Genomic DNA, 26,826 nt, shown 5'->3' on the forward strand with positions numbered 1-26,826 from the left:
GAGTATCCACTCGGCTCCGGGGTCTCCTCTTTTGTCGGAGCGGAGCCATCGGAGCCGATCTTCGAGATCTTCCAGGCTGTCTGACCACGACTTGGAGAGGGTGGTAAGCAGGCTGTTGAAGTCTCAGGCACTGGCCCAAATGCTCCATAGCCCGTCTCAACAGACTTGCTATAGCCTCACCCTTGAACTTCCTCCTCCGACTCCACATCAGAGTTCGGAGCCGGAGCTTCGGGACAGCGACTGTTTGGTGCCAGAGCCGATACATCCTTCGGCTCCGTCATCCTCGGCTCCGATCTCCTCCTTGAGACCTTCCTTGGAGGGATCCGGTCGTCGGGTTTCCTTGTCGGCTCCGAGGGGCTAGTGGCATCGGACCCTTGTCCGACCCGCTCTCCCTCTCGGAGCTTCGGCTTTGGTAAGCTCGGCGCCGACAACGGCCTCGGGGCCTTCCCTCTCAGTGGTGCCGGGCATTCCTGTTTCCTCGAGCAGGGATATTCCGGCCTCCCGGGAGGGAGCCTTTGAGGTGATGAGGAGTGTCCTGGCCTCTGAGCCTGGTCAACGGTCCATCCCTCTAGCCCCTCCCCCATCAGTGCCTGCAGACGCCTCTTGCCAGCCTCTTGCTCTCAGGCCCAGTGATCCATCGCCCCAGGTTTCCCCATTGGGAATTTCCTCCTCTTCCGAGGTTTCTCCTGATCCTGCAGGGGAACCCCTCGGAAGAGGACGTGTAAGAGGAAACACACAGACTCCCTGAGTCTACTACATCTGATACCGACTTAGATGAGTCGGAGGGTTCCCCACGGTCCCCTCTGAGGATGTCTCCTTTTCAGACATCCTTGAGCTCCTCAAACAGAGGGGAATTGGCCTCCATTGACCCCTCCGAGGATGAGTCGGTATACCTGGAGGCTTTGGATCCCGACCCTCCACCTCCTGGGTGTCTCCGCCCTTCGACCCACTGATGCAGGTAGTGGCTCGGAAGGCGTGGGCGGCTCCAGATTCTGTGGAACCTGTCCCCAGGAGACCATCCAAATTCATCACGACCCCTTCGGACAAACAGTTCCTTTCCAAGGGTGTCTCTGTGGATGCTATGGTGGTGGCGGCGGCCACTAAGAAGGAACTGGCGGATCCTTCAGTACCTGTCCATCCTCCTAACAAGGATTCTAGGACCATGGACAGGTATGGAAAGCGGATGTTTTCTTCAGCGACTTTTGCTATGTGTTCGCTGAATTATCTTTGTCACTTCACCAGGCTTCAACGGGATATTCTCAAAGAACTGGGTGAAGTAGTCCAGGATCCTTCTGCTGCTGGGGCTCAGGAAAAGATTGCCTCGCAGCTTGCAATCCTGAATTCCATATCTAACTCCTCCATGCGGCTCATATCCTATGCGGCCGATGGAGCGAGCAGGGCCGCAGGCACAGGAGTTGCTCTTAGACGCCAAGCCTGGATGCGGCTTTGTAATTTTGCGGACCCCTTTAAGGCGTCCTTCACTAATACCCCCTTTGATGGTTCGGCTTTGTTTGGACCTCAGGTGAAGGATACCTTGACCAGGTGTGAGCAGGACGGTAAAACTCTTTCTGCCGTTGGAGTCCAGTTTTCCACTCCTTCTAGACCATATCCCAAGGGTCAGAAGGGGGGAAGATGTGGTTCCGTAAAGCCCAAGGAGCTACACGGATGCGTGGTCAGTTTACCCCCAGAGGCAGAGGGGGTAACAATAATAGATGCCGCCCTAGAGGCAGGGGGGGTCCTCAGAACCAGGGCAACAGGGAGTCTCTTCCTGAGAAGCCCTTTCAGCATCCCTGAGGTGTTGCCCGACTGTCCACCCTTGGAGGCAGTCGGGGGAAGGATTTCGCTGTACCCAGTAGCCTGGCAATCCCTATCTCAAGAGATGTGGGTACAGTCGATCATATCCGAGAGTTACAAAATCCCCTTCGAAAGGTTTCCCGTACCTCTACAATCCCTTCCAGACATCTCACCCGGTCAAAGGGATTTGGCAGAACAGGAGGTTTCAAAGCTCCTAGAAAAAAGAGCCGTCCAGACTGTGCCGGCAGACCAGGTAGGATCCGGCGTCTACTCGAGATTCTTTTTGGTCCCCAAAAGGACGGGAGATTGGAGACCAATATTAGACCTGAGCAATCTAAACAGATTTGTCAAGAAGGCAAGATTCCGGATGGTCACGCTTCAGTCCATTCTGCCCTTTCTGGGCAAGGACAACTGGATGTGCTCTATAGACCTTCAGGATGCGTACTATCACATAAAGATCCACAGACACTCCAGAAGGTTTCTCCGCTTTCGGCTAGAGACCAGTCATTACCAATTCAGAGCACTGCCCTTTGGCCTCACTTCAGCCCCCAGAGTGTTTACCAAATGCATGGCAGTGGTCACAGCTCATCTGAGACGTCAAGGATTCCAGGTGTTTCCCTACTTGGACGACTGGCTCCTCTCCGCCACCACCAAGTGTCAGCTTCTTCAGTCCAGAGACTACACTCTACAGCTTTGCAGGAGTTTGGGAATTTCAGTAAATTTCGAAAAATCTTCTCTGCTGCCTTGCCAATCTATCACCTTTATAGGCGCAGAATTAAACACCGTCAAAATGTTAGCCAGACTAACAGATCAAAGAATTCTGGACATCCAAAAATTTGTTCGGCTTCTATTGCAAAGCAACAAGATCAAAGCCAGATTTATACTGAAGGTTCTAGGTCTTATGGCTGCGGCCATTGTTCTTCTACCACTGGCTCGCTTCCACATGCGTCTTCTGCAGTGGATGCTATTCACACAGTGGTTGTACCGCAGTCTCCCGATGAGGCATGAAATCTTGGTCACACAGTCATGCAGAGCTCATCTGAACTGTTGGATATCTTCCCCTCTTCTTCATCAGGGCAGACCCTTTATTCCCCCTCCTCCAGTTGCCACAGTCACTACGGATGCCTCTCTGATCGGGTGGGGGGGCATTATCAGGGCAGGATGGTCCACGGGACGTGGCAACCCATAGAATACCATCTGCACATAAATGTCCTGGAGATGAGAGCAGTGCTTTTAACGTTGCAAGCCCTCAACGACTTTCTTCCCACGGGGACTATTGCAGTACAAACGGACAACATGTCCGTGGTCTGGTACATCAACAAACAGGGCGGGACCAGGTCCTATCCGTTATGTCGAGAAGCTCTCAGACTTTGGCAATGGGCGATCTCTTCTCAGCGGTTTCTGATAGCAACACACATCCCCGGCAGGTCCAACCTATTAGCGGACAGGCTGAGCAGATCCATTCTGATGCCTCACGAGTGGTCTCTCAATCAATCTGTAGTGGATCAGATTTTTCTGAAGTGGGGCATTCCTTGTTGCGATCTTTTTGCTACTCCTCAAAACAACAAGTGCCCCGATTTTTTCACTCTCTTTCTCCTTCCAGGCCAACCCCTGAGAGACTCTCTAACCCAGGATTGGCCCCGGGGACTTCTGTACGCTTTTCCTCCCTTTCCCTTGATTCCACAAGTCATTCAGAAAGCCACCGTTTTGAGAGCCAAGTTGATCCTCATTGCCCCATATTGGCCTCGACAAATTTGGTTTCCGTCTCTGCATCGTCACCTTCTGGTGCAGCCCTGGCATCTGGACCCAGTTCCGGATCTCTTGATCCACCATTCGGGTCAGCAGCACCGGGCCATTCATTCTCTCAACCTCACTGCTTGGTTGCTCCACTTCCTACCCTAGCCAGGCTACCGATGATTTCGGACTCAGTCAGAGACATTTTAGTGTCTTCTTTGAAGTCGTCCACTAGGACTGTTTATGCTAGCAAGTGGCGACGTTTTTCTATTTGGGCAAATTCCAGAAATATTGATCCCTTTACTGCTCCTGTACATTCGGTTTTAGATTTCCTAGCGGAGGTTTTTCATTCAGGATCCTCGTCATCTACAGTCAAAGTACAACTGGCTGCTATTTCCAAGTATCATGTTGGCTTGCATGACAATAACATTATGTCTCATAGATTGTGCAAGGCCTTTCTGAGAGGAGTTTTTCTCCTAAAACCACCTATAAAGCATCCTCCTCCGCAATGGGATCTAAACTTAATGTTGGCATCCTTGATACTACTTCCCTTCGAACCGTCTGCTTCATGTTCTTTGAAGTTATTGACCTGGAAAACTATATTTTTACTGGCTGTCACTTCTGCAAGAAGGGTTTCCGAGATTCAAGCTCACTGCATTCGTTCCCCTTATTTGGTTTTCATAAGGACAGGGTATCATTAAGAACTAACCCTTCCTTTCTCCCCAAAGTCGTATCTCAAACCAACATTAACCAATCTATAGACCTACCAGTTTTTTTCCCAAACTATTCCAACAGAGCTGAACAGAAACTGCATTTTTTGGATGTCCATCGTCAGCTCAGGTACTATTTGCATAGAACTAAACAATTCAGAAAATCGGACCAATTATTTGTCTCCTATGCAGAAAACAGGATAGGTCTTCCAGTCTCTAAAGTGACATTATCCAGATGGTTAACTTCCACTATTTCCTATGTGTACTCTCTCAGAGGCAAGCAGCTATCTTCTAAGCCAAAAGCACACTCAACCAGGAGTCTATCCACTTCTGCAGCTTTTCAGGGTAGACTACCCATTGATACCATTTGTGCAGCAGCTACTTGGGCTACGCCTCATACCTTTGTCTCTCATTACAAGTTGGACTTGGCCTCCAGAGATAGGGCCAGTTTTGGTTCCACAGTTCTCAAGAGTCTGTTCCATTGAGCCACCCGGGATACAGGTGCTAGGGACGCGGTCCCATCCAGCAAGAATGAAGGAGTGACAACTTAACATTTAGAAGTTATGTACCTACCATAACGTTCCATGTTAGTTGTCTTCTCTGCCTTCTTTCTTCGTCCTCCCTCCTTCCCCCTGGCCTGGACAGATCTTGAAAAGTTCCTATTAGGTTGTTTCCTCCTGAGCCTTCTTATGAGGACTTCTATTAGGAACTTGTGTTCCTAATTATGTTAGGATAGTCTCTAGCAGGGTAGGTTAGCTACCAAACGAGATCTGAGGTAGTTCCGCCTTGCATCATGGGATATAGGGTTGCCTCGAGCTGGTAAAAGGAGTTCCTAAGCTAAAGCAAGTGCCGAGTCGGAGCCGAGGATCGGCTCCGAACCCATCCAGCAAGAAAGAAGGCGAGAGAAGACAACTAACATGGAACGTTATGGTAGGTACATAACTTCTAATTTCTGTACCTGAAAGATGGTCACTTAGGTTAATTCTTAACAGTTTCATTTGCAAGTAAACATTGCAGTGTACAAAGGTACTGACAGGAGGCATACCTCTGTATGATTGTGTCCATCCAAGTGATGTAGCTAGTCTCAGTGGAGCTTCCCCACCCCTCTTCTTTGCTGGCACAGTCTTCCCTTTCTTTGTCTGTCTCTGAACTCCTCTTTTGTCATAGTTGGTATCAACCCTCGTGTTAAAGCATTTTAAGGCTCCATCACACAAGTAATGCATCCTAATCCATTTTGAAGTATTCTTCCTTTTGCTGTCTCTGCTTATTCCTGAGTTCCTCTTTCTTTTGTACTACACCCCTTTCTGCTTGTCCTCTAACTTTTGTGAATATCCACTTCATAACACTTGTTTAACTGTGTTTCCTGTAGTGTATACATTCCTCTGATCATGATCTTATTCTTGCCTTCTCCATCATCATTGCCCTCTCTGTACTCTCTTTTGGCCTAATTTTTGTCTCTAAGCAAGACATTCAGAATTATATACAGCACTCCTAAAATGGTTTTACCATTGCCCTTTTAAAGGACAATGTTGGCTTTCCTTTGCTGTATAGCATAAGAATTATAGTTGTTTTCTTGTAAAGAAGTAACTTGCATAGAAATGCCTCCCCAAATTTCTTTTTATTTATTCCATTTTCTTGAAATGCTGTTTGAATTGTAATTTTGCTCTAAACAAGTGTCTGTATTAATTGATAAACTAAACTTAAGTTAGTTTGGAAATTTATTAATTTCTGCTGACACCATTTTTAGCCTGGACTTGTAAAAGAGACATATTATACATATTGCTGATTGTTTCTAATGTAGAAAAGATTTGACCTTTGCTGCAGAGGGTGAAAGATAATAGAAGAAAGTCAGTGATGGATCACATTTTAAACCTTTTAAGGAGTTGATGGCATGCAACTTATCAAATTAAGGAATCTGCACATATTTGTCCTTGCTACCTATAACAGAATCATTTTTATATACAATCTACATTTTTCTGTGTTATGCATAACACTTTTTTAAATTTCTGCTACAGCTGCGAAACAGGATTTAAAGATGGAGACCTTTTCATGTCCTTCAGAAGTATGTTTCAGGATGTTCGGGATGCAGTAGACTGGGTCCATTACAAGGTGATTATCTTTTTACTTATGACTTTTGTAGTGTGCAGTTTTGTACTTTTACTTTCAATGAAATGCCACCCTATATGATTGCCTGTAGTGAATGGCTTGGAGCAAACGCTCCATTTTCTGATCACTGGTAATTTACTGCAGTAGTTAACAAAGGTAGTAAACTATTTTACATATTTACTTTATAACCGATTGAAATGCTCTGCATTTTGTAAAGAACAGTATGGTATTGTCGTGGAAGAGGAATATTTCAAGCAACAGATCAGTAGAACAACTTTCTCTGTCTACTAGATGGCAGCATTTCTTGATAGAATTAATAGAATTTTCTGGGCCTATTCTATTACTGCTTATGTGAAATAACAGTGGTTATCTTTATTATAGTTCTCACATCTGTTGGTCTCTCTCTCTCTCTCTCTCTCTCTCTCTCTCTTTCTCTTTTATTTTGTTCTAAGCAGTCCTCCTTAGCAATAGCATTTTTAACAGGTTCAGTCAAAGTAATCTGATTTTTATTGAATTAGTACTTGCCCATTATTTTTTTGCTTGATGTGTTAATGTCAATGATATTGCTGCAAAAAGACTGCTCAGACAGATGCACAGATTGTATGTGCAGTTTTGAGAGCAGAAACTGTGCTTCTGGCTACAAAGTTTACAGATGAAATGTATTTATTAGAAAGACTTTTTAGAAGTTTTTTTGTTTTGTTTTTTTACTACAGACAGGTTAACTATCTTTAGAGTTATTTCTCTGAATTCCTCATAGTGGACTCAGTCTGGAAAAGTTAATGAATTACTGACTTTGAAAATCACGCAAAATATTACACCCTGCCTTTTGGTTTTAAGTGTGTGATTTTTGTCATTTTCCTGATAATGAAACTAAAACCTGCACCACTTACTTAATAGGCTGCATCCTATCAGACTGCAGCTTAGTATTTTTGTTGATAGTGCTGTTGCCATTTAACTTGTAGTCTCCTCAAATGCATTCGTAACGATCAGTAACAGTTGTGCTGTGGCTGCTTTGTACATGTGACAACCAGTCTAGCACAGATGGGATTTGAATTCGGCCACTGCCACCCTACTGTCATTCTTGATATGAGAGACAGGGGCTATAGTCCTTGAATTATTTATTTATTTATTTTATTTTACATTTGTTAACCGGGATGGTCCGACTGGATACATGTCCTTTTTCAGCGGAGGCCCGGGGTGAAAAGCTCCAACAGAGTTACATTGATAATTAGGTACAGTGAATGAGCTGAAAGAACTTAACAAAAACATAGGCTATTTACATACAAGTACAAGACTGCCATTACTATTTCTAAGATTACTACAAATGTAACATTAATAACATATTAGCAAGGACGGTAGGCAGTATAATGACATAGAGTTAGACAGGATACATATTTCTTTATCACAGTATACAAAGTACTTATCATCTTAGCTAGTTGTTTATGTTTTAGTTAATGGCACAGAGCTAGTCTGGGTTTGAGCAAGGACATAGCCAGTGTGACTTGAAGTGGAGTTTTAGACTATTTTTGAATTGACTTAGAGAAGTTGCAAGCGTGATGTTATTTGGGAGAGAGTTCCATATTTTACCAGTGGTGTTGGCAAATAGCGTGTCACCACCTAGGTTGAGAGATTTAGTTGTTTGGACAAGGAGTCTGTTTGCTGGCGAAGGCAGCTTAGATTGGAGTAGGGAGTCATTAAGTTTTTAGTGCTGGGGTATTCTCAGGTTATTTAAGGATTTTGAAGGCCTCTATGAGTTGGGACTGGTGAAGAAGGTGTGGAATTCTATCCATCCAAGCTTTTTCAGGTTAGTACAGTGGTGTGTTCTGTAGGGTAGGCCTGTAACGAACCTGGCAATGTGATTATAGCAGGATGAGAGCTTGGCCAGATCAGATTTGTTAAGGTGAGTGAGGACAGGAGAGGCATATAGTAGGGTAGAGAGAAGGTGTGAACGGGCTGTGGCTGCCCTGGCATTCGGGGTAAGGAAGGCTTTAATTCTATATAGGGTCCCAAGTTTCTTGTTGACTGACTTAATGGCTTGGTTGATATGTATATCAAATCTGAGTTTATTGTCAATGTTTACTCCTAATAGCTTTGTATAGGTGTCTGGGGAGATGATGGTCCCATTATTGGATTTTATAGTGAAGTTTTCAGTCGGAGATCTATTGGTTGGGTAGAAGAGAAGTAACTTGGTTTTGTTTGGATTTAAGATCAGGAGATGGTTGGCAAGCCAGTTTTCGACTTTGAATCCAGTACACTGCCCACAAAGAGATCTGAGGGGACACCAGAGAGAAGGTCTCATGAGTCACACTACTGGCATTCAGCAGGCTAAAGTAGAAAAAGTGCACTTAAACATAATTTGCAGACTAATACAAGCACAACTTAGTTTCAAGAGTATTCAGGAAATTTGCACTACTACCCTTTGTATAGACGTCCAGTATCCACATCCCGATTAGAACTGCATACTGACAAATTAGTAACACCCCAGGGCCTTTTCTCACCATGAATGTCAGTGTTGTTAGTGCCTCCTCACCCATAGAAACTACTTTTCAAGGAAATTATTATATTTCATGCATGAGCGCGCGCGCACACACACAGACACACACACACACACACACACACACACACACACACACACACACACACCATGTGTCCGTATACAATACCATATAATTCAAAGGGAAGGCTGGTAGAGTTTTCCAATTGTCTGCAACTTTTGTCCTGGCATGTTAATACTAGCACCACCCTAGACATTGATAGGGACCAACACCCTTCATACCTGTGCCACTCTTAATCAGTAACCAAATACAAAAACTACACAGAACAGTAATGTGCAGAGCAGTCTGAGCAACCAGAGGTGAATACCAGCAGCCTGACAGCCTCCAGTGCCAAGGAATTCTCTCTTCTCAGGTAATATATAATGAATAAATACCAGCCACAATATCTTAAAAGTGAAAAAAATAAATATTACTTAAAAAAATAGAGGTTAGTGTAGATACAGATTATATATGCAGAGGTAAATGTATCTACACATTGAATAGATAACAATAGTTGCACAGAAGCTGAGGAAGTGCCAGAAACCTGAAAAGGTACAGTAGTGGCAGTGTTACCAAAAGAGGGTATGGACTCAGCAAACTGTCTGTTGTGTTGACCAGTTTTATTCTTGAACCATGACTATAAAGTCTTTATGAATATACTGGCAAAGTGAGTGTGAAAAGCTCTACAAAGATTGATAGACATGGATGTGTGTGTCTTTGTGGAAGGGGGACCAGACATCCTATAGCACTAATAAAATAGTGATGATATCGAATGCATTGGAGGCCAAGAAAACATCATTACTACCAGTAAGTCTAAATGCAGAGAGAGTATTTGACATGATTTGCTGGGACTTTATGAACTGGGCAGTGGCAGGATTTGGATTATCTAAATAAATAAGTAGAGTTAATATTGAAGTACATGAAGGTTGAAAGACAAGAATAAAGGTGAGAGGGGCTGTTTCATATAGATTGGATTTGAGGCAAGGAACTAAGACGTTATGCCTGCAGTCCCCACTTCTGTTTGCATTATACCTTGAGCATTTAGCTAGAAAAATGAAAGGTTCATAAATTTATGGTTGTGTTTGGCACAGATGCCAGGAGAAACTGGCCTTGCTTTGCAGATAATGTATTGTAATTTGACAGTGCCAGAATAAGATATCTTGTTGTTTCTTTCGGCTTATCCCAGTTAGGGGTCGCCACAGCGGAACTCCGGTCCACTAATGTTTAGTAGTGGATTTTTACGTGCTGTTTTACCAACCTTCAACAAAGGCACGCTCATTCACACATGCCTGCACACAGAAGCCGCTCTAGCTGAGAATCAAATGGGACAACGTCTTGCTGTGAGGCGACAACGCTACCGCAGCACCACTACCGCGGCTGCCAGAATAAGATATCTGTATTCTTTAAATGTATTGAGACAGTTTCAAGTATTATGTGGCTATGAAATAAATGAAGGCGAGACAAAGGCGATAACAGAAGCAGTATTTACCTGCATGAGTTAATCCAGCAGTATCCATCTTTATGGAGAAAGGTAAAATGAAGTATTTGGTTATTTTGATTAAAACAGAAACCACACTGACAAGCTAAAGATACTTGGGAGGAAACTAAATAAAAGATAGTTAAAAAGAAAGAGACCTCAAGACTAGACTCTCCCTCTTTACTGAATTTACCTGCAACTGTTACTGTGACAGTGGTTAGGTAATTTATATCATACCATGAATAATAGAATACATTTAATAAATGTTTTGCAGCCTTTTTAATGTGTCATCCTATAAGCAAATATTTGACATGTGTGTAGGAGGTTATGTATTTATACGTATGATTGATTTGTATTTTATGCATATCTTTACTTTGAGATATTTATATATTTTTCCCTCAGTGCACTGTTACTGGATCCTTAAATCTTACCCTATTTGCATTCAGTCTTACCATGAAGTTCAGAATGTTGCTATGTACTCATTTTGTATATATTATTGTCAGTTGAAAGACACTGATGTATTTTCTCCCCTTTTAGCTTGGGCTATGGCTGAAAAGAGGTCAGTAGACCTATCCACTTACCCTGTGATCAGATAACAAATAAATAAATAAATATGACTGTGGATTTGGATAATGCAATACATGCAGTAAAAATGTTTTAGTCTCACTAGTATTATGCATGGGTCAAACATACATTTACCAACTAGAGAAAAAGATATAGACAGTAATCAACAAAGAACTGAAGGAATGTATATGTAAAGGGAAAAGGGCTAGGGTAAAATGGGATGATTTCATCCTTCCTGCAACACAGGGGGAATTAGGATTGCCAAACTTGAAGGGTTACTTTAAGGCCATCCATGGATGGCCACATAGATATTAGATATTATTCTGTAGACTTTAAATACTAAGTAACCGATTGTATAGTATGTGTAACCAGGTTATAAATGTGGAGCTTTTCTCCCTGGGCCTCCACTGAAAATGGTTTGTAACTCAGATGGACTATCCCGGTAAGCAAATGTCAAATAAATAAAATAAGTAATACATATGTACCACACGTAGAATTCCATAGATGCAGATATGAAAAGTTGATCTTAACTGAAGGGGAATAGCCAAAACAGAGAGACTGTCCTGCTTGGACACAAGCACTTATGGAAGATGGTTAACAGTCTTACTTGTTTACCACATTATTGATCTGCAGTGTAAGCTGACATACATAAATTACAGTGAACAAAGAAATTTCACAGTAACACTTCCCATTAACATGCACTACGCATATACTTCCATCGTAATTCTGTTATTTACCCTACTTTTGAAGGGTGTTAATAAGCACACATATCCTGCCTATATAGATACCTACAGTTAAAGATAGTAGTCAGACAAAAGGTGGCTAGAATCAACAAGAGAAAATGAGCTAAAGAACCAAGGTATTGGGAACATGTTTGCGAAGTGAGAAAAGGCTAAACATTTGTTGGAGTTGCATACTAGAGACTGCCTTCCATTACCAAGGAGTGATAGAAGAGTACAAGCAAAGAGGGAGTGGGGGAGACAGCAAAACATACCAGCCATGGTAACATTTTAATTGAAATGAGAACAGAGAATGCAGTTAAGAAAGGAATAATAAGCAGGCATGCAAAATATTCCTTGATGACTACAAAACTAAGAAGAGTCAAGGAGGGACTGGGAAAAGAGAATTGATAGATAAATCACAAAAGAACAATGGGAAGAAATATACAGGTCACCTAAATGTGTAATAAAATCCAGACTGTTCAGAATATTTATCTAGAAGTGTCTGCACAGGTACTTTTACACCACAAGTAGACTTCACAATTTTCCTCAAGTGGAGAGTGGATAGTAGAGATCTGAGAGAGAAAAGAGAGGAAGTCTTTTGAGAGTAACCTCACTAGTTTAAAAAAAATTCTATAGAAAATGTCTTGATACAAATACTGGGTGAACAGGTAGTTTTAACTAAGGAAGTGATTTCTTTAGGTTGGAGTTTAGGCTTAGAAGTAAGAAGGCAAGGTAATGCTATGAGTATACTGATGTTGGCAGCAAAAAAAAAAAAAAAAAAAAAAAAAAAAAAGGAAGCCAAAGTCTACTCCCTTTCTTAATATTCAACACATCTCCTAATGCTGATTTAAAGTGCATTTAAACAAATACCATTTGGGGGTCAGTACATGCAGATTAATGTGTAGAAAGAACAGTAAAATAGAATAGCTAGCAGGTTAATAGATAAGACTGCAAAAAGTGTAAATACTGATGACTGAAAGCAAATATGTAGACTGCTTTTTTAAATATCTTTATTAAATATTTGCATCTCTAAGCTGTAACATGGTTTACACTCAAAAGTGGAAAAGAAAACAAACTGTAATAAGGTTTTTATTGTTGTAATGCTATATACATATGTGGTTTCTTTTTAACAAATTTCATTCACTCCAATTTACAAAGACTGTTCAATTCCTGCCTTCCCTTAAACCTTGCTCTACTTCCTGAACATTATTCTCCACATATTCTTCCCAGAAATTCCATTTTATTTGTATGACATTTGCCTGTTTCCTTTTCTAAAGATTCCCAACTCCAGTTCTTTCATCGCTTTTACCCAGAATTTCCTTTATGTGTGATATAGATTTGAATTTCCATTTTCTTTTAATTGCTTTTTTTGGCAGTCTGTAGCATTAAATTTAAGTTATGATCTGATCATGTCATTTTGATTCATTCCTCAACAAAAGGGTTTGGATCTGACTCTGACGTTTTTTTCCAGGTCATGGAGCACTGAAAGCTCTTGAGCTCCTCCCTTACCCATAATGCACTAGTTCCCAACCATATTTCAGTTCTTGTTTAACACCTTCACATAAGGACATAGTCACTGACTAACTCTCTAATTAGAACTTTTTTTCAGTGAGTTAAAGTAGATTTATAGATATAACTTCCCTCTCTTTTTAGAATGCATCCTCTGTTGCCATTCCTACACTTTTGTGTACCTTTTATTGTACCATTGTTGGTATTTTTCTGTCCTTTTCCCTTTCCCTTACCTTTGCATTAAAATCTTAAATTACCATTGTTAGTAATGTTTTCACGTTTTATAACTGTCTGTAGTTAAGATAGAATTATTTATTTATTTATTTATTTCATCTGCTGTTGATAATTATGTCTGCAAAACCTTAGGGTTTTAAAAAATGTAAGGCCTGTAGCCATAAGATTCCATTGTCAGATGCACACAAGTAGTGCATTTATTGCTTAGGCCTGGCCCATTTGAACTCTGCATGCAGTATTTGTAAGGGTTTAAATCCAAGGGCCCTTATTGATCATAAGAACAAACCAGTTTTGAGAGGATTGATGCCTTCTTCTTCCTCTGTTGCGGCATCTGGGGCTCAACCCCCTAAGAGAGGGTACAGAAAAGAGTCCAGAAGCGTCTTTTGGACCCTTCAGGTTCTTCAGCTCTGAGCTCTTCTCAGAGTTTAGAGCCACCTCTAAAGGTATCAAAACCATCAGATCCAATTCAGTTGTATCTGATAACTAAACTTTGATACGACTAGTTAGGATCCAAAGTCTACAACATCTGATCCGAAGGTCTCTTCGGATCCAGCCCCTCTGGCACTGGATCTGATATTTTCCCATCTCCTTTCCTGGAAGGATGTCACCACTCTAAGACTTCATCCATTGTTTCCTTGTCTCGTTGTTCCAGACGTCTGACTGAAGCAGATGTGGATAGGATGATAAAGAAATTTCTCTCTACGTAAATACAAATGGGGGTACTCCAGCTCCTACCCCATCAGGCCTGGAGACCTTCATTAGTACTGCCCCACCTACTTTGTCTCCTCTTCTGATCCGACCTTTAGTTTCAGAGCAGTTTGATCCGAGGATCCCAGACCTGTCTCTATCAGATCCAAAGACCCTAGTATCTTCTGCTCCGATACCGTCTCCGAGTAGACGGGCTCCAGCTTCATCACAGCTGGTTGATTGTTGGAGCAGTAGTGTTAGCATCAGATCCAAAGTGTTGGAGTCGACTGTGAGATTGTCAGAGCCATCTCTGCCCCTTGGAGCCTTGGCAGCTTGTCTCCGAACCCTACTTAGACTGGTTTGACTTAATTCTCTGAGCAATCAGATGTTCTTTGTACTTCACTGTTGCAGTCATCACATTTGGGTTATCTGCTTGCAGTAGCCCTCAGTCGGCCTGATTATCAAAGTCTCGGGTCCTGCGTCAGTTGCAGTCTCATCTTCTATGACGTCAGGTAGTCAGGGGTATAAAGCATGCAGCCGATGCCATTACATCAGTCTTTCTTGCCGTGCGGTGCCCGAAGCAGAAGCAGTTTGCAAATGCCGGTCAGCCGACTCCTGAAATTTTCGTTTTCGAGTTTCAGAACCGAAGTTTTCAACTAAGCTAAGTACCCCGTTGGGGAAACTTTTTCTTGCTCTAAACTGATGTCAGTAAAAGTTAATAATTGTATTTCTTGTGGAAAGCAAATACTTCATAAAGATTTTCATTCGTACGGCATTCCTTGCTTAGGCCCAGACCATGACGTACCTCGCTGTCGGTTTTGTGCCTTATTTAAACAACGAACTATTCGTCATTGGTTTATTTACGCTTCTAAATATTTTGGTACTCAGTTCAATTATCCAGAAATGGCTTCGGTAAGCCACCCGACTACCGGCATTCCAAAAAAATGCAAAGATAAAGACAGAAACAGACCACATAGGTCCAAAGCTGCCGATGACTCTTCTCCTAAGCTAGTCGCCAGTTCGCCGGTACTCACTGAGGCGCTTTCGCAGCCCCGATACCTGCTACTTCAGATTCGCAGGCCTCTACTGAGACCCATTCACGAGATGCTTCTTAAACTGTGGAACCTGCAGATGTCTTTACCTTGGATGGGTCCGGAGCTGCTGTGCAGGCACCGGCTTCTGAGGGTTCAGGCCTACTGACTTAAATATTAAACCGACGCCATCTTCTTCTTCAAGGCCTAATATTCGCTCCGTGCCTAAAAAAACGACACCCAGACCACATGATCAGGCCTGTATGCCTAAAAAAACAAATAATAAGAATGGCTGAAGACCTTATTACTTTAATCAGGGGAAGCCACTCTTCCCCCTCTAAGAAACCTAGGACTGAGTTTCCTTATGATTATTCTGATCAGGGCTCTGAAATTTCTGATCTGAAGTAGGAAACTTCATTTGATCATCAACTTGTGGGTATCGGATCCGACCTGTATCCGAGCTGGCAGCTTTGCAAGCTAGAGATCCGAGCTTCAAGCTCCTCCCCCTTACCCATAATGCCCTGCCACCTCCTTCCAATCCCCAGATCTTGTTTTCCACGGCTTTGTCAAGCACGGATTTCTCGAGCTCCTAGCTTTAGGCGATCTGTGAGTAGGAAAGTTTCCTAAAATCTCTTAGTTTTTTGTGTGTGAACAGTTAACTCCTTAGTTTAAACCCCTTTACCGTTCCTCTTAGTTTAAAGCCTAGTAATCCCCCCGTTTTCCCCTTAGGTGTTTGTGCGAGGTGTGTGTGTGTTTTTCTTTTGGGATAATGGCCGAGGCCTCTAAGGCCATTTTTTCTAAGTGCACTGAGTGTGGTCATAAGCTTTCCCCAGCGGATGGCCACACTCAGTGCGTCCTCTGCCTGGGGGTATCGCACTTGTCTTCTGGCTGCCAAATCTGTGCAGCTTTTAACCCCCAGGCCCTGAGGGATAGGAGGTATAAGCTGATTCTGGCAGGTCTTCTACCCCCGGAGTCGGCTTCCTCCTCCTCTCCCTCAGTGGCTGCAGCCGCAGCTGCGGCTGTTCAGCCTGTTGTTCCCTCTCCCCTGGCTGGGACTCAACCTCCCATTTCTTCTCAGGGATAGAGGGACTCTAAGAAGGAGAAGAAGGAGAGGAGAGAGAGAGGGAGAAAGAAAGGCATAGGAGCCACAAGCGGTGGGCCGACTCTGTCCCCTCGGCCCCGCCTGCCAAGCAGCTCTCCTCACCTCAGAAGATTTCCGGGCCTTCCCCCCCTTGGCTCCGTTCTCCACGCTTCTCACCGGAGCCGGAGGAAGAGGCCCAACCATCTTCGAGGTCATCGCGGCGGCCTTCCCTGCCAGCTTCGGCGGCCTTTTCTAGGTCGACTCGTCTCTCCGAAGCTGATATGGACCGGATAATGCGTCGTTTCCTCCAAACCCAGATGCAGATGGGAGTGCTGCTGACTCCCCCCCTCCGGGGGGGGATTTAGCCCCACTTTTTGCCCCGATAGCTCCTTCTCCAATCCATTATCGGGTTTCGGAGCCTTTGGATCCGAGGAGTCCCAGAGCCGGGGTGTCGGTGCAGACGGTTATAGTTACCTCGACGCCCGCCATGCCCTCGAGTTTTTCGGATCCGAGCTCTCGGAGCCATGCGTTGGATCCAGGGGGGCAGTGTATCTTCGGCTCCATTTTGGTCGGAGCACACTTCCCTCTCGAGTCAGAATGCTTCGGCTCCGACGCCGATCCCCACGCCGGATCCGAGGGTGTTAACTGCGGAGCCCAGAGAGATTGGTTCACCCTCGGCTTTCAACGTGGTGGAGAGGGTTCTCTCGAGAGGTTCGAGACCCCCTACTCTTTCTTCGAATCCAGCCCCCACTCCCTTGCAGCTGGGCTTGTCTTCCATCATCCAGTCCCAGGGATAGCCTGCATTGACGCCCCAGCCCGTTCCACTGGCGGAACATGGCCCTGTTAGTGTGCCCTTCTCAGACAGTCCCACCGAGGAGGTTCCTCACAAATGTAAGTGTAAGAGGAGGCAGTTGGACTCCCCTGAGTCCCTTGCGGAGGACACCGATTTGGAAGAAGGGGAAGGTTCCCTCAGGTCACCCCCCCCCCCATGACTTCTCCTTTGGAGACATTATGGAAATGCTTTGCTTGAAAGGGGGGGTGGTCAGCCCAAAAGCCTTCCTCAGACGAGTTGGTGTTTCTGGAGGCGTTCAAAGCAGGCCCGTCTACCTCTTGGGTGTCCCCTCCGGCCAACCCCCTGGTTGATCTCATCACTACCAGGGTGTGGAAGGAACCGGACACTGTAGAGCCGATCCCCAGGAGCCAGACAGGATTCTCAGTCCCCCCGTGGATAGGACGGCTTGGAGTAAGGGTTCCCCGGTAGATGCCATGGTGGTGGCGGCAGCCACCAAGAGGGAACTCGCTCATTACAGTTCCTCGATCCATCTTCCTGATAAGGAGTCTCGAACAATGGATCGTATAGGGAAGCGGATGTTTGCTTCAGCCACCTTTTCTATAAGGGAGGTGAATTACTTGGCCCATGTAATTAGACTTCAGCTGGATCTGGTGAAAGAATATGCTGAGTCTCCCCGAGGACAAACGGACCTTCTCGACTTGCATGGTCACTCTCAAATCTGTTTCAAACACATCTATGTGGCTACTTTCCCATGCCATGGAAGGAGCCGCTAGAGCCAGCGGGTCCGGTATCGCCTTAAGGCGTCACGCCTGGCTCCGGCTTTGTGACTTTGCGGAACCTTTCAAGGCGTCCTTCACGAACGCACCCTTAGACTGTTCTCCTCTATTTGGGAAGACCATCCACGATACATTGGTTCAGAGCGTGAAAGATGGGAAGACGCTGCCTGCCGTTGGAGTCCGCTTCTTGGCTCCTCAAAGGTCCTTTTCTAGGAACCAGAGAGGACAAAAAAAGATGTGGTTCCGGAAGTCTCAGCAGTCCCGTTACGCTCCGGACCCTTCGTCCTTCAGAGGCAGAGGAGGAGGACAAGGTGGACGTTGGCCCAGAGGCAGAGGGGGGCCGAAAAATTTTGGGTCACGGGAACCCTTTTCTGATTGACCCATGCAGCAGCCCTGAGGGGTTGCCCAACTGCACCTCTCTGGAGGCAGTCGGGGGGGTGTTTTTCAAAGCACTTGGCCCAGTGGGAGTCCATAACATCAGATCGCTGGGTGCTTCGAATAATATCCAGAGGTTACTCTATCCCTTTCATAAGTCTGCCTCCTCAGTCGAGGCACCTCCCCGATGTACCACCCAGCCAGAGGGAGGCTGCAGCTTTAGAGGTAAAAAAGCTGGTAGAAAAAAGAGCCATCCAGCACACCCCCCCAGGACAATCCAGATTAGGCAATTACTCCAGGTACTTTTTGGTGCCAAAGAAGACTGGGGACTTAAGGCCGATCCTCGACCTTTCAACAGTGAACCTTTTCATTGCCAAGGAAAAATTCCGGATGGTCACTCTTCAATCCATTCTGCCCCTGCTGCAGGAGAAGGACTGGATGTGCTCCATAGACCTCAAGGATGAGTACTATCACATTCTCATGGACAGGCGTTCCAGGAGGTTTCTCTGCTTCCGGCTAGGGGCCAGTCATTTCCAGTTCAGGGTCCTACCCTCCGGTCTCACCACAGCTCCCAGTGTGTTCACCAAGGTCATGGCAGTTGTAGCGGCCCACCTGAGGCTTCAAGGAATACAGGTATTTCCTTACCTAAATGACTGGCTCCTGACCGCCCCCACCAGGCATCTACTCTGCTTTAGCCAGGGATTGTTTCCTACTTCTAGCGTCCCATTTGGGGATCACCATAAACTTGAAGAAGTCATCCCTCCAACCAGTTCAAGTCTTGGAGTTCATAGGGGCCAGGATAGACACACTTCAGACCAAGGCCTTCTTGACGCCAGACAGACTTTGCAGTTTGACTTTACACGTTTTAGCCCTTCTCCATTCATCTGCCCCATCAGCGGAGTTAGTTCTGAGAGCTCTAGGGTCCATGGCAGCGGCAGTCAACCTCACGCCCTTAGCCCTCTTGTACATGAGGATTCTCCAGTGGACATTACAGGTTCAGTGGTCCATCCTTCACCATCCGTTGGACTTGCCGATTCCTCTCAGCAGAATGTGAAAAAATTCTCTCTTGTGGTGGCTCCACTCCCGAGAGCTTCGGGAAGGGCGACCGTTTGTTATGCAGCAACCCCAAGCCACGGTGGCCACTGATGCTTCTCGCCTTGGGTGGGTGGGTGGGTGGGGGGGCATTACGAGGGCAGAACTGTCCAAGGTGCGTGGACTCAGACAGAGACTGATGTTCATCTTGTTTCACTGCTGCAGTCATTATACTTGGGTTATCCTGCCGTCAGGCGATCCCGCAGTCGGCCAGAGTTCCAAAGTCTTGGTCCGGCATCGGTTGCTGTCGCTTCCTCCCTGACGTCAGTGCGTCAGGGGTATATAAGAAGCAACCAACGCCATTTTCTTCAGTCTTTCTTGCCGGGCAGTGCCCGAAGCAAAAGTAGTTCGCAAGTGCCGGTCGGCCGACTCCTGAGATATCGAATTCGATTTTCAGAACCAAAGTCTTCAATAAAGCTAAGTACCCCGTTGGGGAAACTTTTTCTTGCCTCAGACCGATGTCAGTAAAAGTTAATAATTGTATTTCTTGTGGGAAGCAAATACCTCATAAGGATTTTCATTCTTACTGTATTCCATACCTAGGCCGAGATCACGACGTCACTAGTTGTCGGTTTTGTGCTAAATTTAACAAATGCACTATTAAACGTCGGTTTGACTTTGCACGTCATTACTTTGGCTGAAGGTTTAATTATACCATGCCATCAGAACAACCGACGACCAGAATTCACAAAAAACGCAAAGACAAGGATAAGGACAGGCATCCGAGGTCCAAAACTGCCAACGAAGCCTCTTCTAGGCCAGTCGCCGGTTCTCAGTGAGGTGCTTTCGCAGCCCCTGACACCCGCTACCTCAGAGCCACAGGCCGCTACCGACACCCACACAGAGGTGCCTAGGCCTGTGGATACTCAAGGTGCTGGGCCTACCGAGACTAACCCTTCAGATGGGTCCGGAGCCGCTCAGCAGGCATCAGCTTCTGAGGGTGTTTTCAGACCTTCACAACTTACCATTGCAACTACAGCCAAGTCTAAAACTACATTAAAGACAAAGAAGCAAGTACAGCATTCACCTGGACAGGCCTCCATGCCTAAAAAGCAGATGCTCAAAATGGCCGAAGACTTAATTACTCTGATCAGGGGTTCCCATCCCCCTCCTGATAAAAGGCCTAGGCAGGATACAGACTATGATTCCTCTGACCAGGTTTCCATATGTTCTGATTCCTCTTCAGACCAGGAATACTCTTTACCCCCCTATGAGGATTCTGATGCTGAAGAATCAATTCCCTCAGCCTCTCCTCCTGAGGATTACTCTTTTGGGGACACTTTACATACCATGCGGGAGCATTTCCATTGGGAGGGCCAGGATTATTCAGAATCCAAGAAAAGGCTCAGCGACTTTCTTTTATTGCCTCAACACAGACCCCTTGCTATTCCGCCAGTGTTGGATATTGTGGATGATGTGTTCTCTGAATCCAGTTTAAATCCTGATTCTTTACCCCCTGCTCCAGTCAAGCCAGACAGGTACTACAGAGTCCCTGACTCTCACAAATTTCTTTATAAAAAGCCTGTTGCTGACCCAGAAACTATTTCCCAGGGTCCCAAAGGGGTAAAGGCTTCCACGGCTAAAAATCCAGTTCCCTCTGACAGGGATTCCAGAGCATTAGACAGATGGGGGAAGAAAGTTTACACCTCTGCAACTTTAGCAGTGAGGGCTTTAGATTACCAGATGTTATGAGATCCTATCTCGCCGACATTCTGTACTGATGGGCTCGGAGCCGATCCTCGGCTCCGACTCGGCACGCTATGCTATAGAGCGAAGCCTCTTATTGGCTGAGCTATTCTCTATCCCAGGATGCACCACCGCTAATCCCCCAGATCTCGTTTGCCGCTTACAATCTAGGACGTGGTCTCAAACTTGGCTGAGCTAAGTGCTGTTTTTTCTTAAAGTTTTCCTGTCAGGAAATTCTCTATTCTTTACCCAAAAGCTGTTTTAACAGCTATCGTTGTGTATAGTGTGTTTTTTTGGTAAAATTTTGTGGTAAATTTGTGTGATTGATTAGGGAAAGGTTTTTCGTTTAAGTTAGAGGGGCCTTCCCCTATTCTTTAGCGAGTTTTCTCTTTTTTTAAGGAGGTCAAGTACCTGTTTAAGTTAGAGGGTTCTTGGCCCTCCTTTTTGGTGTTTGTGGTATTGTACTTGTACTGTACTTGCTAATTTTGGTCTTTCTTTAAAAAAAAAAAAAAAAAAAAAGAGGGTTTTAAAAGGTTTTATTGTTATTAAAAATCTTGTTTTCTGACATAGTGTTTTTTCCTACTGTTTTAGTGAGTGGTTTACAGGCATTATTTCCAAAGAACATAGACCCTCAGGATTCAAGAAGTGCACGAGGTGCGATTATAAAATGTCCATCACTGATGATCACTCCTCGTGCGTGTACTGTTTAGGCGCCAAGCACCTACAGGAGTCTTGCAGCGTGTGTCATGCTTTTTCCTCCAGGGTCCTCCAAGAGAGGAAGAATAAATTAATATTGAAAGGGCTTATCAAACCCTCCTTCGAGGAGGCCTTATCTTCCTCTTCATCTCCAGCTAAGAAAAAGAAAGCGTCGGCTCCGACCAGCCCGTCGGAACCGACAAGTAAGAAATCTAGGCAGGCTTCTCCATCGGCTCCACGGACTTCGGAGCCGGTGAGCGTCTGCCTCGATGCCTCCAGTCTCGACTCCTCTGGTTTCGGAGCCGATGACTGGGGCTTCGAGAGGCGGGTCACCTTCATCAGCTCCACTGATTTTGGAGCCGATGAGGGTTGCCGGCTCAGACACTTCCCCCTCGGCGCCAAAGCCTCCCTCGGCACCGAGGGAAATTGTTTTGGAATCTCCCTCGGCACCGATACTGGTCGAGTCGATTCGGAGCCGGTCCCCCAGTCTTTTGGAGCCGATGGAGAAATCGGTTCGGACCCGATCGGTTTCCTCCCGATCTTCCAAGATGTCGGATTCAGACATCGACAGGGTGCTCCTAAGACTATTTCAGTCTCCTGTATTCCAGAAATTAGTTTCGGCTCCAGCCCATTCGGCTTCGGAGCCGATGGTCCACCCTGTAGTTCTGGTTCCTCCTCCAACAGCCTCGGCACCGTTGGAGCCGGTGCTGGTGGAGCCGATGGAGGTTTTCGGGTCGGCTCCGACCCTTACTCCAACCCCGGCTCTCGAGTCGGAGTTCGGTACACGGACCTCCTCCGTCGGCCATGGGGGGGACACTTCGGGACCAATGTTTTCAGTTCCGAGCCTTCCTCTCGGTGCGTCGGCTGCGGGGGTACCGTCTGCTGTTGTGGCCACGGGGGTTGGACCTTCCCAGGACTCTGGCGGTCCGGCCTTCAGGGCCATGAGGAGTGCTTTAGCCAAATCCTCTTTGGCTACCTCCACTGTTTCACCAGTACCTTCCCTACACACGGAGACTGGGTCTTTGGTAGTCCCCATGTTCCTGGACAGCGGAGCCCCGGGGCCTGAGGTCACCCCCAGTGGGGGTTCCCCCCCTCCTGGAGGTCCCTCTGAAGCTTCTTCGGAGGAACCCCCAAGGAAAAGACTGTGCAAGAGGAAGCACGTCGACTCCCTTGATGAGTCTCTCACGTCGGACACCGATCTTGATGATGCGGAGGGGTCCCCTAAGTCGTCCTCAGATGATGTCTCCTTCGCAGACATCTTGAAAGCCCTCAAACAACGAGGCGGCTGGCATTCCAACCCCCCCTCCGCTGACGAGTCGGTGTTCCTCAAGGCCTTCGGGGCTCAGCCCTCCGCCTCCTGGGTGTCTCCGCCCTTCGAGCTCCTAGATTTGATCTGTCGAAGGGCGTGGGAACATCCAGACTCTGTGGAACCGGTGCCTGCTCGCCCAAACAAGTTCTTATCAGCACCCCCAGAGAAGGAGTTTTTGACCAAAGGTGTGGCTGTAGATGCCTTGGTGGTGGCATCTGCTACCCAACAAGATGTAGCAGAGGCTTCGACGTCCGTCCATCCTCCTAATAAGGAGTCTAGGAGCGTGGATCGATGCAGGCGCACCCTCAGATCAGCGGCCTTTACCTTAAGGTCCCTGAACTATTTAGCGCACTTCACTAGATTTCAGAGGGATCTGATCAAGGAGCTTTCAGATACCCTCTTGGGTAACCTACCTGAGCAGCTGGCCCAGACGGTTGGCTCTCAGTTGGCTACGCTGTCATCCATATCAAACTCGTCCATGAGGCTCATTTCATATGCAGCCGAAGGGGCGAGTAAGCGGCGGCGGGTGTTGCTCACGGAGGCAAGCCTGTCTCCGCCTGTGTCATTTTTGGAAGCCTTTAAGTCTTCCTTTGCCGGCTCCCTTTGATGGGTCCTCCTTGTTTGGACCCAAGGTAAAGGACACGTTGACCCGCTGCGAGCAAGAAGGTAAGACTCTGACTGCCGTAGGGGCACGATTTTCCTCTCCCTTTCGGCCTTATCCCAAGGCTAAAAGAGGAGGGAAAATGTGGTTCCGTAAGTCCCAGAAGTCTTATCCCTCGCAGCAGGACGATCCCCCTTCTAGAGGCAGAGGAGGGGGAAATTTTTCTGGAAGACGCCGTCCCAGAGGCGGCAGAGGCCCCCGCAACACTGGAGACCCCGAGTCCTTTCGTGGCTCTTCAGCCTTCCACAATCCCTGAAGGATTGCCCGACTGTGCAGCTCCGGAGCCAGTCGGGGGTCGTTTTTCGAGGCACCTAAAAGCCTGGGAGAGTATCACTCAGGACCGATGGGTGCTTCGAATCATCGCCGGAGGTTACGCCATCCCTTTTTCTCTCTCCCCACCGCCGTCCAAGAGAATCCTGGACCCGCCACCCAGTCAACGGGAAATCGCAGTCTTAGAAGTCTCAAAGCTGCTTCAAAAAGGAGTCATCCAACCGGTCCCCGCAGACCAGATCGGATTAGGGACTTACTCAAGATTCTTTTTGGTGCCAAAAAAGACCAGGGACTTGAGGCCCATTTTGTATCTCAGCATCCTAAATAATTCAGTCAAAAAGTCCAAGTTCCGAATGGTCACCTTACAATCCATTCTCCCACTGCTGGAGAAAGGTGTTTGGATGTGCTCCATAGATCTCAAGGACGCCTATTGCCACATACTGGTAGATCAGGCGTCCAGGAGACATTTGCGCTTCAGCCTGGGAGACAGTCACTTTCAGTTCTGCGCGCTGCCCTTTGGTCTCACCACAGCCCCCAGGGTGTTCACCAAATGTTTGGCGGTCGTGACTGCTCACCTGAGGAGTCTAGGATTCCAGGTGTTTCCGTATCTGGACGACTGGCTCCTAACTGCCACCTCCAGGCGTCTACTGTTACAAAACCTACAAGCCACAATATCACTAGGCACTTCCCTTGGAATGACCTTCAATTGGCCAAAGTCTGTGTTGCTGCGATCTCAGCGCATAAGGTTCATCGGAGTAGAGATAGACTCGAACCTAATGCGGGTCTATCTTCCTACAGAAAGGATACAAACTATACAGGCTCAAGTCCGAGCCTTGATTCTCAGATCCAAAGCTCCAGCCAGGATGGTCCTGCAGCTATTGGGCTCTATGTCGGCCACTGTTCTTCTAGTCCCCTTAGCAAGATTGCATATGAGAATTCTCCAGTGGCTCCTTTCGACACAGTGCTCCTTTCAGGATCTCCCTCTCAGTCACCTCATCCGGATCACGGAAACTTGCAAATGGGACCTTCGCTGGTGGCTGGTGCCCTCCAATCTGGATCAGGGACAACCCTTTGTTCCACCTCCTCCTGTGGCCACTTTGACTACGGACGCCTCCCAGATGGGGTGGGGGGGGCATTCCCTGTGCAGGTCAGTTCAAGGCAAATGGCATTCGGAAGAGAGCCTCCTTCATATCAACATTTTAGAAATGAGGGCGGTGTTTCTGTCCCTACAAGCCCTTCACGATTACCTCCCTCAGGGCGTAATTGCCGTTCACTCCAACAACAAGTCAGTAGTCTGGTACCTGAACAAGCAGGGAGGGACCAGATCCTACCCCCTTTGTAGAGAGGCCATGAGAGTTTGGGAATGGGCAGTGACGACCAAACGTTTTCTAGTGGCGACTCATATCCCTGGCAAGTCCAACGTGATAGCCGACAGGCTAAGCAGAACAATTCTCTCTCCTCACGAGTGGTCTCTGAACGATGCAGTGACAACTCAGATCTTCAGCAGATGGGGAACTCCTTGTTGCGACCTCTTCGCAACCCCGCTGAACGCGAAGTGCAAGAACTTCTTCTCTCTCACTCCAGCTCCGGGGGAGAGTCCTATGGACGCATTAGCCCATCCTTGGCCCAACGGCTTGCTATACGCCTTCCCCCCAGTTCCCCTTCTTCCCAGGGTGATCCAAAAGGCGTCTCACTTGGGGAGCAAAATGATTTTGGTTGCCCCTTACTGGCCTCGTCAGGTATGGTTCCCCTATCTTCGGAGACATGCACTGGACAGTCCATGGTTCCTAGATCAGATCCCAGACCTATTAATTCATCAGTCGGGACAACTCCATCAGTCCCTTCACACTTTGAAGTTAACAGCTTGGCTCCTCCTCTTCCGACTATAGTCAAGAATCATACCTTAGACCCGGAAGTCATTCATATCTTATCCTCAGCCCACAAGTCTGCCACTAAGAAATTGTATACTAGCAAATGGAAGAGATTTGCTATTTGGGCTCAACTCCGGGGTCTGGATCCCATCACTGTTCCGGTATCGGAAGTCCTGAAGTTTTTGACTTCCCTATTTAATCAAGGTTCTTCAGTCTCTACCATCAAGGTCCAATTGGCAGCTATTTCCAATTTCCATGAGTCTACAAACCCACCTTTAATGAGCAACAGATTGTGTAAAACCTTCATGAAAGGTGCTCTGCTTTTACGACCTCCGATTTCTCATCCTGCTCCTCCGTGGGATCTCGATGTGGTGTTACGTGCCTTAACCTCCTCCCCTTCGAGCCGGCAGCAACATGTGATTTGAAATTTCTTTCTTGGAAAACCGCCTTTCTGGTCGCTATCACTTCTGCCAGAAGAGTTTCAGAACTTCAAGCTCTGTCTGTAAAACCACCGTATCTGTTTTTTCACAAAGATAGAGTATCCCTCAGGCCTGATCCATCTTTTATCCCTAAAGTTTGTTCCAGTTTTTGCCTGCAACAGTCACTAGAACTTCCAGTTTTCTTTCCAAAGTACTCAAACAAAGTGGAATACATCTTCCACACATTGGATGTTCATAGGCAATTGCATTTTTATTTAGAGAGGACCCAACAAACACGGAAAACAGATCAGTTGTTTGTGTCCTTTTCAGATAATAAATTGGGCAAATCCATCACAAAGGTCATTATTGCCAAATGGATCAGGGACTGTATTAGTCAAGCGTATTCCTCTTCTAATAAAGAGCTTACAACCGCTATCAAAGCTCACTCTACAAGAGCTATGGCTACTTCAATAGCATTCCATTCTAAGCTTGCCATTAGTGACATTTGTGCTGCGGCTACGTGGTCTTCCCCGCACACTTTCATTTCCCACTACAAATTGGATGTGGCATCTCGGGGGCGAGCTTCATTTGGTTCCACAGTGCTCAGGAGTGTTTTCCAGTGAGCCACCCAGGATTTAGGTGCTAGGGACGCTGTCCCATCAGTACAGAATGTAGGCGAGATAGGATCACATAAC

At 46.4% G+C, this 26,826-nt stretch overlaps 1 protein-coding gene across 2 annotated transcripts in view; it reads left to right on the plus strand.

The window, feature by feature from the left end:
• NT5C2 (5'-nucleotidase, cytosolic II) overlaps positions 1–26,826 on the plus strand; it is a 2,665,542-nt gene that overhangs the window by 1,256,667 nt on the left and 1,382,049 nt on the right. For both annotated transcript variants that reach the window (XM_044056570.1, XM_044056571.1), the window contains exon 8: positions 6,254–6,347. In XM_044056570.1, the coding sequence (XP_043912505.1) occupies positions 6,254–6,347 (94 nt within the window). The remainder of the gene's footprint in view (positions 1–6,253; positions 6,348–26,826) is intronic.

This window comes from Protopterus annectens, chromosome 14.part0, assembly GCF_019279795.1.
Source record: "Protopterus annectens isolate FY-2018-M chromosome 14.part0, PAN1.0, whole genome shotgun sequence".
NCBI classification, from domain to species: Eukaryota; Metazoa; Chordata; order Ceratodontiformes; family Protopteridae; genus Protopterus; species Protopterus annectens.